Raw genomic sequence first — 15,469 nt, 5'->3', positions numbered from 1 at the left:
TAGAACATCTCCCTCACACTGGAAGCTCCCTTCTGCCCCTTTGCCGTGAAGCCACGCTCTCGTGCCCAGGCCAGCACTGATCTCCTTGTTTCTTTGCTGAGGAAGACTGGCCCTGAGCTAACACCCGTGCCCATCTTCCTCTACTTTACATGGGACGCCACCACAGCATGGCCTGACAAGTGGTGCGTTAAGTCCACGCCCAGGATCTGAACCTGCGAACCCCGGGCCGCCAAAGCAGAGCGCACAAACTGAACCACTACACCGAGCCGGCCCTGAATTTCATGGTTTTTGATGCTATTGAAAGTGGTATGGTTTTTTACATTTCATCTTCCAGTTATTCATATATAGAAATATAGAAATATAATTGATTTTTGTATATCAACCTTCTATCCAGCAATTTTGTGAATTTTACTTATTAGTATTGTAGCTTTTCTGAAGGTTCCAGAGGATTTCTATGATTAGGTTGTGGGAATTTTCGCCTCTAGGCTAAGGTGGTGTTCAAAGTGTTTCTAACACATTTTTACGTATAATGACCAGATGATTATTGATGAGATTTTGTCCCTTTTCTCCCTGAATCTTCATCAAAGCAGTGATTGGTAATAGTATTTTATATACGTTTTTCATGTACTAGTGAATTTGAGCTTTTTTTCATGTGTTTTAAAGTATTTACTTTCTTGGTCCCCTCGTATGTTGGGATGGAAGGTGTTTCCAGCTGTGTTGTAAGCTCTGTATATTTGAGGTCCTCTTCGCCTTTCATAAATAGTGAACATTGGTTCCCAGTTCACATTTGTCTTTTGATTTCCTTCATGCTGTTTCACTACTGTAGATATTTATAATTTTTATGTGGAGCATCTGCCAGTTATTTCTTCATGTGGTGTCTCTATTTTTAGTCTCTGAAAGCCATTTTTTTTTTCTTTTGGTACTTCAAGGTTTTTATTTTTATATTAGTTAGATGAAGGATCAGAATCTAGTCTTAATTTCTAAATAGGCAACCAACTATATCAGGCACATTGGATAAAAATCATCTTTCTCTTTCCCCATTGATTAGGGTTCTGTTTTTTTCTTGTAGATTAAAATTTTGTGTGTACTAAATTTTGTTTCTGGACTCTTTCTTCTCTTCTGTATTGGTCTATTTTTCTTCCAAAACCACATTTCTGACTTTGAAGCTATTTCATCAAAATTATCACCATACTAATTTGTTAAACATTTTCTTGCAATTCATCCTATACCACTAATATTACTGATTATTTATATCACCATAAATTGATTGCAACACATTTAGAATTTTTTTTTAAATTTTAACATTGAAATACTGTTATACTTTCTTTTATGATAGTGAAGTATATCCACTACTTAAAACAAGCGGTTAAAAGAATAGGAACAACAACCAGTTAGAAAATAGAAAAATAGGCAGAGGAAATAAATAAGGATCTCAAAGAAGGCGAAACTCGATTAGCCAGTAAACTGAGGAGATGCTCATCTACTGCCCTTACCGCCGCCACAGCAGCCCCGCCAGGACCTGGATGTCTGACCATACCGCGAGTTGGCAAGGCTTCTGGAAACAGGAGTGTGGGGCGCTGCCTGTGGGGGTGTAGTTCAGGGGCTCCACTGGGGGAATGATGTGGAAATATTTGGTATCCATGAAGATGTGCTCCAGACGGTCCAGGAGCTCTCCCTCCACACGTCCACCCTGGAGACACTTGCACACTGATAGGGAGACAGACTAGTGTTCACTGAATTGCTGCTTGTAATAGCAAATACTTGGAAAAACCTAACTATTATCAACGGAAGAATGGGTAAAATCAACTGTGCTCTATGAAATTCTACACATTAGTTTAAGTCAGTGAACTAGACCTCCGTGGACATGAATAAGTCTTATACCGAATGGAGAGTGTAAGGCAAGTTGAGCATTTAAAATCATACAAAACAGTGCTATGATATCATTTTGATGCTTATTCAGAGGTAATGGGAGTTTAAAAGGCAGGTACTGAATACCAGAGCGCAGATCCAGGGTGTGGCCTCCTCGAGAAGGTCCCATCTGTGACCCAACACACCCTTCAGAGAAGACGGAAAGCAAACACTTACCTGTCAGTAGTTCTTACATCTTAGTGTTGGGTACATGGGTATTTCGTCTCAATTTTTAATAATAAGATATAAATGATACTTGCTCATGGTAACTCTTAAGACACTAGCGAAAAGCATAAAAAAGAAAAACCTCAACATGATTCTACCAAACAGTGCGTTCCGTGTTCTTTTACGCATGCCTTTGCGTACATCTGATGATTTCCTTAGGAAAATGCCTAGAAATAGGATTACTGGGTCACAGGGTGTGCTCCTGTTACATTCTCCCAAATACTGCTTGCATTTCCCCCAGGCACATATAGGAGCCTGTTTTCCTGCCTCCTCAGGGACCCAGGGAGCATCACACTTCTAGTCTTCTGCTCAGGTGGGCTTGGGCAGAAACCCACAGAAAGCAAAAATACCCAAGTGATTGTACACATGTGACCATTGAATTTCACTTGTGTTCCTGATGGTTGACATTTAAAGACACAATCTCTGTTCAGCAAGATTTCTAGGGCCCATTAGAAAGCTTTAACCCACCAGTTCCCAGCCTCGACTTCCTGTCACAGTCACCTGTGGAACCCATCGTAGTTTTTTCCTTGAAAAGGTAACGCTATTTCATAATTCGAAAGACACCAGATGGTGTTGCTGAACAACGTTTAGTTTGTTGGGTGTTGTAGAGCAGTTTCTCGACCGTGGCTCTCTTCACAGTTTGGCCAGAGAGTTCTTTGTCGCATGGGGCTGTCCTGGGCACTGTAGGGGGTTGAGCAGCATCCCTGGCCTCCACTCACTCAATGCCAGTAGTGCCCACCCCCCAGTGGTGACGAACAGAAATGTCTCCAGGAATTGCCAGGTAGCCCTGGTGCAGAATCAATCCACTTTGGTTGAGAGCCATTGTGCTAAAAGCATTGTGCTAGTGTTGGAGAAGTAACTTTTCTTAGGAGATTTCATGCTGGTGCATGTGGAGGTAATGTATCCTGGTGTCTGCGGTTCCCCAGTGATCCAGGGCAACAAGTAGACATACCCACCCACCACGTGTGTGAGAGGGGCTGTGACAATGGCCAGTGTCAACTTGATGAATCCAGTTGGAGGGTTGTATGCCCTTCCTGTTCATTGTATTACTCTCTTTGTTTTCTCTAGGTTTAATTTCAAAAATTAAAAAGTGTGTATGTGGGGGAAGAAGAGTCCAAAGGTACTGGAGGACATTCATTGAAAATTCTCCTTTCCCAGCCCTGTCCCCACACACACCTGTCCCCCAGGGCAGCCATGTGGCAGTAACTGTTAATATTCCAGAGGCTGAGGCAGGTGCGAGCGCAGAGGTTTAAAATATCATGAATTCTTTTTCACTTTTTTTAAACAGATGTTAGTTTATTGTACAATATTATATGGGTTGCATTTTTCCCCCGAAATTTTATTTTAATTTTATTGATTTATTTAGTTTTTTCCCCCAAAGCCCCAGTAGATAGTTGTGTGTCATAGGTGCACATCCTTCTAGTTGCTGTATGTGGGACGTGGCCTCAGCATGGCCGGAGAAGCGGTGCGTCGGTGCGCACCCGGGATCCGAACCCGGGTCGTCAGCAGCAGAGCACACGCACTTAACCGCTAAGCCACGGGGCCGGCCCCCCCTAAATTTTATTTTGAAGTCCTTTCCAATTAACTGTGTAAAGGACTTGTTTTTATTTAACCCAAAATGGAATTTTATTTTAAATACATTGAAACACCTTGCAGGAAATATGTGCCTTGTTAAGCCACTATCCAGTGAATGCTACATGCAGACAAATTCTACGACCATGTGTGTGTGTGTGTATATATATATATATATATATGTATAGTGACACACTTAGTAGAAATAATAGATTTATGTATTTCTGTTCTGGGATTAGAAGGTACAAACAGAAATGTCACCTAGACCAGTAATTCTCCATCTTTCACATTTTACTTTTTCCAAATATTCTATCAAATAATTAAGGTTCAGATTGTTGCAAACAAAATGAATAATTTTTCAATGACATTTATTGTTACCATCAATCTGTTGTCATATTGATATTTACAGGAAGTTTGAGACCCTAATTTCATACTTCAACTGGCAAAGATCTATATTTCTGTTTTGGAAAGGACTTCCTTATCTTTATGGTCTCCTGGTACTGTATGGATATGCCATCATTTTTTAAATTAAAATTAAGGTTTGACCCATTCCCGTGGTCCGTGACTCAGAGTGAAAGAGAAATCTCTCTGCTCGCCTAACCCGGGCCCCTGCCCATGGGGCGTCTAGACAGCCTCTGACGGTGCCTTTCATGTGACACTCACCTTGGAAGGACTCCTCTGTGGTAGGAGAGGCCCTCGTCCTTGCTAACGGGGTGTAGTCGGGCCTGGCAGGATGGCCTGTGGTTTACTTCAGCAGTTCTCGGCCCATGGGCGTGGAGCATTTCAGTCTTCATTCGTCTCGTGTCATCGACGCTGCGGTGAAGCAGTGTGTTCAGACCTCACGCTGCACAGTGCACAGTAAACTCTAGAGATGGCTTCTTTGCCTCAAAGGGTGCGCGTGTCGGAAGTCTGCCCGCCTGGGGCTGTGGGGCGTGGCCTCCCCGCAGTGAGTGGGGGGACCATTGCTTCACATCCTTGGCCACGGGGGAGGCATCCCGTTAGGGTTCGGCCGTAGCAGCTGGGTCCGAGGTGGACCTCAGGCTAGAACTGGGAAGCCAGAAGCCCTGGAGCAGCCTGTCCACCTTCCCTTCCTCCGTCTGCACGTGTCGCTGGGCTCTGCCCTCGGCCCCAGCTCACTCCAGGCGTGTCCCGGCTTGTCCCTGGACTGAGGTGTCCCTGTTCTGTGCTTTCAGAACCGGGTTTCTCCTTTCAAGGACATGATCTTCTGCTTCTCAGAAGAGGACTGGTCCCTCCTAGACCCTGCCCAGACTGGCTTCTACGGAGAGTTCATCATCGGGGAGGACTGCGGGGTCTCGCTGCCTCCACGTAAGCCCCGACTCCCCCTCTCCTGAGACAGGGAAGCGGGGGGCCCACGTCTGCTGTCGCTGTCCACAGAGGTCACCTGTACACAGTGGCCCCAGGATGCTTTGCAGGTTGACTGTCGCCTGCTGCGGTCACTTGTGAACCAGGCTCCTGGCTATGAGACCAGATATACCGCCTTGCCCGCGGCCGCTCTTCTCCTGGTGTCCTCACCCTGTGGCTCTCCCCACTTCTGGTTTTCTAAGCCCCAAGCCCGCCACTTTCCCTTTAGGGTGCTCCCTCCTCACCTCCCTGCTTGCTCCGGCTTTTCTGCTTCTCTGGAGCCTGCGTGGCCCCGTCGGTGCCCTGCCCGTGGTGTGTCCCTCCAGCTCCTCTCTCCTGGACCTGTCCCAGAGTCACCACGCTCCATCTGCCCTGGTTTCCTGCGGAGCAGATCCCCGATGAGTGTGTCTCCCCCCTTCTGTGAACAGATGACCCAGCTGCCCAGCTGGACATCTCCCAGGGAGAGGAGGACGAGCCTCATGTGGCAGAGCTGCAGGACCTCCAGGGGAAGGGCGCGCCCCAGGTCTCCTACTGGAGTGAGTCATGGGTCAGAGCGGGGTGGATGGGGCGGGGTGGAAGGCTGGCCCGCTCCCTCTGCCATCCCTCTGCAGCCCCGTCAGCCCTGGACTGGGTCTTGGCGGACGTGTCTTGCCTCTTCCCCGACTCCTCGCAGAAAGGATGTGGGATTTCAGTTTTGCCAGGTGGGGTTGTGGGGTTGCACTCCCTCAACCAGGGGCCAGGATGTGACGGGAGTGTCTTTCTCCTCTGCTGTAAGTCGCACCTCGTTTGAGCTGACGACCCAGCGGCCCCTCCACACCTGAGGTCAGATGCTCTCCAACAGTCAGGTGGGAGAGGAGAGGTCGTGCCTCCGCTTGGCTGGGCACTGGGCACAGCGCCTCTGGACGCCCGCCTGGCTCATCCTTCCAACCACATGCTGCAGGTGGCGTGCGGAAACCGCGGCCGGGCAGGTGCCGGGGCCTGGCCGACATGGCCCGGCTCGGCAGCAGCTGCTCCTGGCCTCCCCCTCCCCTGGCTCGCTGTGTCACCAGAACCGGAGTCTAACCACAGGGCTGCACTGCCTCGGGTGTCTGCTCCTTCAGGGGAAAGCTTCATAGGCATCGGCACAGCCCCGGGCCCCCTCCCCTTTGGGACCACAGAGCAGCGCAGGTTTTGGCTCACCATCCCCACTTGGAACAGACTTCGGGAGCCTCTGGTGTGGCTGCCCGTGCCATCTCTGTGCAGGCTGCGTCTGTGGGGCCCTGGGCCTGTGGGTGCAGATGAGCACAGGGATGGCAGGTGCTTGTGCACAGTCAAGTGGACAGGGCAGAACCAGCATCCACGTTGCTTCTGTCTAGCTTCGGCCCAGGGCTGCCTCGCCTCGCGGCCGGGCATCTGTTAAGGTGCTCCCCAGGTGGTGCTGCAGCTGCGGGACAAATCGATTTTTCCGTTTTCTTCTCCGGAAAGACTTTCCCAGCCTCCAGCCATTCCAGGTAGAAGAAAGAAGAAAACGGGATGAGCTGCAGATGCCAGAGCTCCAGACCTGCCAGCAGACGGCACTTGCCCAGAGCACCTGCCCCGGTAAAGGAGCGAGGCTGGGGTGCCTGTGTGTGATGTGCGGCGTGAGTGTGTGCGCGCCTGCAGCTGTGTGTGTGTGCATGCGTGTGGTGATGATGTGTGGTGTGGCGTACGTTGTGTATAGTATGTCTGGTGTGGTGCGTGCCTATTGAGAGTGTGCATGTGCGTGGTGTGTATGAGCATGTGTGTGTGATGCACGTGGTGAGTGTGTCACGTGTGTGGTGTGTGTGCGTGAAAGTGGTGTGTATGGTCTTTGTGTGCATACTTGTGTGTGGTGTATGTGTGCATACGTGTGGTGCATGTGTGCTGTCTGCATACACGTCTGTGGTGTGTGCATACTTGTGTGTGGTGTGTGTGCATACATGTGTGGTGCATGTGTGCTGTCTATGTGCATACACGTCTGTGGTGTGTGCGCATACTTGTGTGTGGTGTATGTGTGCATACATGTGTGGTGCATGTGTGCTGTCTGCATACACATCTGTGGTGTGTGTGTGCATACTTGTGTGTGGTGTGTGTATGCACGTGTGCTGGTGGGCGTGGTAGGGACCTCGAGGGCACGCCCTCTAGCTGCCCTTGGAGTAGCCAGCACTGAGACTGAGTCATGTGGGTCAAGTCGCCACCTCCAGAGGCAAAGACTGGAATCCAGGTGTCTTGAACGTCCTCGGGGTTCAGACGCCCTTCCACCATCAAACCCCGTCTGTGGTTCTTGCTTGAACGCGTGTGTTGTGGTTTTCTGCAGCTGTGGAGACTGACTCCCCAGTCTGTTTCCCCATGATGCCTTTTGGAGGCAAAATTTGCGAGGCGTTGTGGTACTTCCACCCAGCCCTGTGCAGGGCTTGCAGCCCCCTTGGACGTGTGGACAAAAGCGATTTGACGTTAGGTAAATCTACGGCGGATCTAGAAGGACGGTACCCCACACACGCAAGCTTCGGTGCTGGCCCTGGTTTGCTCAGGAGCCTGCTCTCTGCTGGGGGGACCATCGTGTGTGGCCCGTTCTCCGTCGGGCTGCTGAACGCTTGGTGCTCAGGTGCATTTCGAGCCCTGTTTGGCTCCTGCCTGCCTGCAGCCCGTCCCTCAGCCCTGTCAGCTTCTAGAAGGCAGATGGTCATGTCACAGGGGTCTGCAGCTGTGCTGCCCTTTTCCTCGGCTCTGTCACTGAATCTGCTTTGAAATGGCAAGAAGCCAAGGGCTGCTTTCTGAGAACAGGGCGAGATGATGGATTGCAGAGAACAGGCACCGTTTTTATTTCGGTCGCTCCTGCTCACGCCTCTGACAGCAGGCGAGGGGTCTGCGTCCCCGCATCCGCCTTTGTGCTGGTCCGACCAGCGCTTTGTCATGCTGCCCGGAGGGGGAATGTGGTCTTGTTTGTCGGTTTTCTCTGAATTGCCTGGTTAACATTTAGTCCCTGCTTCTTTTCTCCTCCCCTTCACGTCTGGGAGCCCTGTTGTGTCCCAAGCACTTCACAGTGTGCAGTGTGGGGCACCCGTGTAAGGTCTTGCAACGTTGTGCCGTGTGTCCTCGCAGAACCTGCTGAGGTAGGCACTGTCTTAGCTAGCACTGGTACTATAGCAAAATACCAGGGTGGCGGCTAAAACAGCAGACGTTTATTTCTCGCAGTTCTGAGTTTGGGACATCTGAGGTCAAGGCAGAAGTGGATTCGGTGTCTGGTGAAGGCTCTCTTCCGCTGGTGACGGCCGCCTTCTCCCTGTGTGCTCATGTGGCCTCTCCTCGGTGCTCGTGGACACGGAGAGAGCTCTCGTCTCTTCCTCTTCTTGTAAGGGCGCTAATCCGGTCACAAGGGCCCCCGCCTGTAAGACTTCATTACACCCCATTACCTCCCAAAGGCCTCACACCTTGTCCCGTCACCTTGGGGGTTGGGGCTTCAGTGTGTGGATTTTGTGGGGACACACGCATTCAGCCCGTAACCGGTACTGTGACGTCTCTGTTTTGCAGCTCAGGCACTCGAGCTGGAGTCGCTTGCCCACGGTCCACACTCACAGGCCGTGGGTATGAGATTGTGGATCTGAACCCATGTGGTTGGGCTCCAGGCCCATGCTTTTTACTCCACATTATCGAGCCGTACCATGCTTTTTCTGTGGATTTGTGGAAACTCAAAATTATGGGTCTGAATCTGTTACCTCTTATGTATTTACACATAATTCCTCTCATTTTTAAACTTTGGTTATGTGTGTTTCAGCACATAAATGTCTTTTTTCACATTTTTAAAATGCAAATACACTTATTCATCATCTCTGTTTTGGCTTTATGTCTTGCTTAAGAAAGCCCCACCATCCTGACATTATAAGAATATATTTTTATACAACCTTTGTCATTTGCTTCCTACCCTCCCTGCTTATCTCAGCCCCTGCAGATCCCCGCGAGCTGCTCACACCAGCCCAGAGGGCACCTTCCTGAGGGGTCAGGCACTGACCTGGGCCCGTGCCGTCGCCCCCCCCCAACACGCCAGCAGCCTGGCGTTCCCTGGCCACGCACAGCAGGGCCGCAGGCTTGGGTACCCCCTCCCCATTTGTACTCGTCAGTGCTGAGCTCAGAGCTCCCTGCTCGTCCTCTCTGTGCATCTTGGGCGCACCTCTGAGGCTCAGCTCACCTGCTGGGAATTCTTCACACTTGTGTTGATGGCACACAGCATGACTGTTGATTTATTCCCGCTTTTTAAGAAACTCTGTATCTGTTTTTGGTCATTTGGCTGATCTGAGGGGATGTCATCCTGTGTGCACGATGTTAGTCTCCTAGGGCTGCCATAACAAAGGAATACAGACTGGGGCTCAAACAACAAAAATGGATTTTCTCCCAGTTCTGGAGGCCGGAAGTCAGAGATTCAAGGTGTCAGCTGTGGGCTTCACCTGAGGCCTCTCTTCTTGACTTGTAGATAGCTGGTTTATGTTTCATTTTGTTTTGTTTTATTGTGGTAACATTGGTTTATAACATTATATTAATTTCAGTTGTATATCACTATGTTTCATTTTCTGTGTAGACTACATCATGTTCACCACCCAAAGACTAATTACCATCCATCACCACACACAATGCGCCCAGTCACCCCTTTCACCCTCGTCCCTCCCCCCTTTCCGTCTGGTAACAACCAGTCTAATCTCTGTGTCTATGTGGGTTTTTTTGTTGCTGTTGTTTTTATCTTCCACGTATGAGTGAAATCATACAGTATTTTACTTTCTCTGTCTGACTTACTTTGCTTAGCATGATACCCTCAAGGTCCATCCATGTTGTCACAAATGGCTGGGTTTCATCATTTCTTGTGGCTGAGTAGTATTCCATTGTGTATATATACCACATCTTCTTCATCTGTTTGTCCCTTGATGGGCACTTATGTTGCTTCTAAGTCTTGGCTATTGTGAATAATGCTGCAGTGAACATAGGGGTGCATATATCTTTTCGAATTAGTGTTTTTATGTTCTTTGGATAAATACCCAGAAGTGGAATAGCTGGGTCATACAGTATTTCTATTTTTAGTTTTTTTGTGTGTGTGAGGAAGATCGGCCCTGAGCTAACATCTGCCAATCCTCCTCTTTTTGCTGAGGAAGACTGGCTCGGAGCTAACATCCATGCCCCACCCTCCTCCACTTTACATGGGACACCACCACAGCATGGCTCGACAAGTGGCATGTTGGTGCGCGCCCGGGATCCGAACCTGCGAACCCTGGGCCGCCGCAGCAGAGTGCGCGCACCCAACCGCTTGCGCCACCAGGCTGACCCTTCTATTTTTAGTTTTTTGAGGAGTCTCCATACTGTTTTCCATAGTAGCTGCACCAGTTTGCATTCCCACCCCACTGCATGAGGGTTCCCTTTTCTCCACATCCTCTGCAAACCTTGTTATTTCTTGTCTTTGTAATAATAGCCATTTTGATGGGCATGAGGTGATATCTCATTGTAGTTTTGATTTGCATTTCCCTAATAGTTAATGATGTTGAACACATTTTCATGTGCCTCTTGGCCATCTGTATATCTTCTTTGGAAAAATATCTATTCAGATCCTCTGCCCATTTTTTAATTGGGTTGTTTGTTTTTTTGTTGAGTTGTATGAGTTCTTTAAATATTTTGGAAATTAACCTCTTGTTGGTTATATGATTTGCAAATATTGTCTCCCAGTTGGTGCGTTGTCTTTTCATTTTGTTCCTGGTTTCCTTTGCCTTGCAGAAGCTCTTTAGTCTGATGTAGTCCCATTTGTTTTTTTTTTCTTTTATTTCCCTTGCCTGAGTAGACACGGTATTTGAAAACATGCTGCTAAGACCGATGTCAAAGAATGTACTGCCTATAATTTCTTCTAGGAGTTTTATGGCTTCGGGTCTTACATTCAAGTCTTTAATCCATTTTGAGTTGATTTTTGTGTATGGTGAAAGATAATGGTCTACTTTCATTCTTTTGTATGTGGCTGTCCAGTTTTCCCAATACCATTTATTGAAGAGACTTTCCTTTCTCCATTGAATATTCTTGGCTCCTTTGTTGAAAATTAGCTGTCCATAGATGTGTGGGTTTATTTCTGGGCTCTCAATTCTGTTCCATTGATCTGTGTGTCTGTTTTGGTGCCAGAACCATGCTGTTTTGGTTACTATAGTTTTGTAGTATATTTTGAAATCAGGGAGTGTGATACCTCCAGCTTTGTTCTTTTTTCTCAGGATTCCTTTGGCTATTTGGAGTCTTTTGTTGTTCCATATAAATTTTAGGATTCTTTGTTCTATTTCTGTGAAGAATGTCATTGGGATTCTGATTGGGATTGCATTGAATCTGTATGCTTTAGGAAGTATGGACATTTTAACTATGCTAATTCTTCCAGTCTTCTTTGTTTTTTTTTAAAGATTTATTTATTTATTTTCCCCCCAAAGCCCCAGTAGATAGTTGTATGTCATAGCTGTACATCCTTCTAGTTGCTGTATATGGGACGCGGCCTCAGCATGGCCGGAGAAGCAGTGCGTTGGTGCGCGCCCGAGATCCGAACCCGGGCTGCCAGTAGCAGAGCGCGCGCACTTAACCGCTAAGCCACGGGGCCGGCTCCCTCTTCCAGTCTTCTTTGGCTCAGATCTCTGCCCCTGCCTGGGCCTGTGTCCTCAGGGCCCTGTTGACAATGGCAGCCTTGTAGACCTCTGAACCGCCTTTGGAGTTGTTCTTCCTTTTTCTTAACAACGTATGTTCCAGCCAGATAGTTCTACTGACCCATTTGGTGGAATCCCAGAAGTCTGACAGCCTTCCTTCAGTTCATCCTTTGTCTGTCCTTTTTAGTCCAAGCTGGCAGGGTTTCTGCTCATATAAAATTCTCAAAAACGTAGTTGGTCTACCATGCAGTTGACAGGGGTCCTGGCCGTCAGACCAGAGGGTCCTCTACAGATCTTCCGTGGATTACCTCATCTCCGTTCCTGGCTCCGCCTGAGACGGCTGATTGGATCCATGGGTCACCCCCATAATCTCTTGAGCAAATGGTCAGTCAGCCACATCCTTGGTGTCCTCTCCAGAACACACACTCTCATTTTTCCAATATGGATGGACTGGGAATTTTCTAAATCTTCCAGTCTCCCTCTGACTCCCCAGCCTCATATTCTTCCCGACCCCCTTCCCCTTGTTGTCTCATGGATGGACAAATGCCGCATGGGCTCTGCCACTGCCCGATGTCTCTCTTTCTCTGTGGGTTCTGGGTCCTCCTGCCCTGCTGCTGTTCATCCAGCTCCAGCTGCCCTCAGGTTCCCTGACCTGCAGAACTCTCCTCCCTCCAGCAGTCAAGTCCAAAATAACCATATTCCTACTAATGTCCTGAAGGGCCCAGCACCACTACCCCCCCGTTCTAGACCTGAGCCCCACATTTCACAAAAGGGAGGAAACAGAGGCCAGACGGGAGCTGTGTGACGGGCTCTGGGCTGCAGGCCACGACCTCGTGCCGGTTTCCCGCTGCCCACCCACCTCCTCCCTGTGGTACCACTTTCCATCACAGACTTGGGGTCCATTGAGTCAGCTTCAGTCTAGGTTATGAAGTCCAGAATGTGTCTCTACCTGTTGCCGCTGGTGGCTGCTGGTGGGCCTCAAATGTGACGCTGGGAGGCAGAGATGCTGGTGGGGGACTCAGTGATCTGGTGGTCTGGGACCATTGGACGCCCTGACGTCCAACAGCACAGCAAGGCGCAGCTCCCACTTCACCCCTGAGCCCTGATGTGTACAGTGTGGTAAATAAGGTGTCATTGGGTTGGGTTCAGGAGCAAATGGGGCTGTGCGTGTCAGAAGTCTCGCACAGCCCTGGAGCGTTGCAGTGCTGAGAGCGTGGTAGCCGGCCCCCTCCTGGCACTCTGCTTATGGAGTATCTGGTCTTCCTCTCTCCAAAGTCCTTAACGTGCCCTGAAAGGATTTTCCCACGCTTGTGTAATACGGCGGTGCCAAGTGGTCTGTGAATAGCCGACTTTACAAAGATAAATACAAACTCTTAGAGCTTGGAGGAGTCTCAGTGGCTAAAAAAGAAAAATAAAGGATGGGGCTGAGGGCTTAGGGGAAAGGGCGGGGAGGGGGAGAGGAGAAGAGGAGGACGAGTGGGCTCAATGTGGCCCCCGCTAAGGATTTCCTTCTCAGGCTGCAGCAGAGGTCCCCACAGGAGAGAGCTCCCTTGCAAAAATGTGGGTTTCTGGACCCAAGAGAACCCTCCTGGTGGCGTTCACAGGGGCTGCCGTGCGGCCTGGGCGGCACTGCTGACTTCCATGTTGCTTTCCTGTAGCCGCAGGCAACGCGCCGTCCCTGGAGCCCGGCCTGGAGGAGGAGGTGACCATCGAGATTGTTCTGTCCAGCTCCGGGGATGAGGACTCCCAGCTCGGCTCCTACTGCACCGACGAGCCGCGGAGCCCCCCGGAGAAGCCGCGCAGTCTCCCCGCCTCCCCCCGGAGCGGCGCCGAGGGGGCCGAGGTGCAGACCTCCTCCAGGAAGTCCTACGTGTGCCCGAACTGTGGCAAGATCTTCCGCTGGAGAGTCAACTTCATCCGGCACCTGCGGAGCCGCCGCGAGCAGAAGCCGCACGAGTGCTCGGTGTGCGGGGAGCTGTTCAGCGACAGCGAGGACCTGGACGGGCACCGGGAGACCCACGAGGCCCAGAAACCCTACCGCTGCGGCGCCTGCGGGAAGAGCTTCCGCCTCAACTCGCACCTGCTCTGCCACCGGCGCGTGCACCTGCAGCCGGACGGCCTGGCGCCGGTGAGGGAGCGGGAGCGCGCGGCGCCCGGGCCGGCGGGCGGGGGGGGCCGGCGCCCTGCTGGGGAAGGGCCGGGCCAAGCTGGGCTTCCAGTGCTGTGACTGCGGGCGCGGCTTCCAGCGGCCCGACCACCTGGCCCGGCACCGCAGCGCGGTCCACGAGAAGAGCAGGGCGCGGTCCCTGCAGTGCCGCTACTGCGTGAAGAGCTTCTCGCAGAACTCCGACCTCCTCCGCCACCAGCGCCTGCACATGAAGCGCCGCTCCAAGCAGGCCCTGAACTCCTACTGAGCCGGTCCCGGCCTGCAGGTGCAGCCCCGGCCCACGGGTGCGGGCCCGGGTGCGGCCCCAGTGTCCGGTGCGGTCCGCTGGTCAGGTGCAGCCCCGGGCCGGCTGCGGCCCACTCACGCCTGGTGCTGCCTGGTCCCAGACCCCTCCCATCGACGCACCTCCCCAGGACAGAGACCACGTCCTCCTGCCCTGTGCTCTCAGGTAGAAATGGGATAGTGGCCACATGAGCATCGGTTCTGTGGCTGTGCCAAAAAGCAGGGCGGGTGTGTCACCATCAGCCCTGATTTGCTGTGTTTCTGGGTCTTACAGAAGCCCGTCCAGTGCTTCCCAAGCGGCCGAGGGACTGCCGTCCGGCCCGTGGTGACCCCTTGCAGGGTGTCCCTCCCAGTTCTCTCCTATCCGCCCTGTCTGAACCCCTGGTCCTGAGGTTGGAGGGTAACTGCCTTCCTCTCTGACAGCCTGTGGGGTGAGGGCTAGGAGGAAGGCACTGAGGCTGGGACCCGAGGGCACACGGGTGGCAGGGCCGAGCACACGGGCCAGGCCACATCATTAGAAGTCTGAGTCCCCATCACCATCTGGGCACAGGAACGCCCCGCAGTTATCAGGCGGCCCTTTCAGGCTCAGAAGCCTTGGGGGTGGCTTTATGGCTCTTCCTTGTGGAAGGAAAGCTGTGTCATACCCTTTTATTTGTGGGGGCCACTGGTACTAGGGACTGTGAGCTCATCAAGGGCAAAGCCCACGTTTTAGACTGTGTGTTGCACACCTCCCCAAAATGTTCTTTGTCCCTAGAGGTTCTTGGTCAGTGGTTGTGGGGCGGAAGCAGAGTGGTCATCATTTGAAAGGCACTTAAGTTCCCCTCCCCATTCCATGTGTCTAGGAATGGAGAGCTCAACCCCTGTGTGGGGTTCTTCTGTCTGGGCAAGCTGAGCGGGGAACAGAACCTTCTGTGAAGTCGTGCTCTGCACATGTATTCACTTGGTGTGCCAGTTGTGTTAGTTTGTAGGGCTGCTGTAACAGAGTACCAGAAACTGGGTGGCTGAGGACAATAGAAATCATTGTCTCAGTTCTGGAGGCCAGAAGTCCAAGATCAGGGTGTCGGCAGGGCTGGTCCTTGTGCAGGAGGGATCTGTTCCAGGCCTGTCCTCTGGCTTCTGGTGGTTGCTGGCAATCATTGACGTTCTCTGGCTTGTAGGAGCGTTGCTCCGTCTCTGCCTTCGTCTTCACATGGTGTTCTGTGTGTGCATCTGTCTCCAATGTCCGTTTTTTTAAGGACACCAGTCATATTGGATTAGAGTCCACTCTGGCTACCGCAGTACGTTCACATCTTACCTGATTACTCCTGTGTGA

General features: G+C 51.1%; 1 protein-coding gene across 1 annotated transcript in view; it reads left to right on the top strand.

Moving 5' to 3' along the window:
* The window catches only part of ZNF496 (zinc finger protein 496), a 30,741-nt gene extending 16,549 nt beyond the window's left edge, over positions 1–14,192 (top strand). Inside the window, 5 exon segments of the mRNA XM_058555438.1 lie at positions 4,899–5,031; positions 5,496–5,603; positions 6,532–6,645; positions 13,367–13,860; positions 13,862–14,192. Coding sequence (XP_058411421.1) covers positions 4,899–5,031; positions 5,496–5,603; positions 6,532–6,645; positions 13,367–13,860; positions 13,862–14,122 — 1,110 coding nt within the window. The 3' untranslated portion in view covers positions 14,123–14,192.
* The last annotated feature ends 1,277 nt before the right edge of the window (positions 14,193–15,469 follow it).

This window comes from Diceros bicornis, chromosome 1 (assembly GCF_020826845.1).
Source record: "Diceros bicornis minor isolate mBicDic1 chromosome 1, mDicBic1.mat.cur, whole genome shotgun sequence".
In the NCBI taxonomy this organism is placed as follows: domain Eukaryota; kingdom Metazoa; phylum Chordata; class Mammalia; order Perissodactyla; family Rhinocerotidae; genus Diceros; species Diceros bicornis.
The sequence above is the reverse complement of the archived record's forward strand: the minus strand, read 5'-3'. Positions and strand labels throughout refer to the sequence as shown.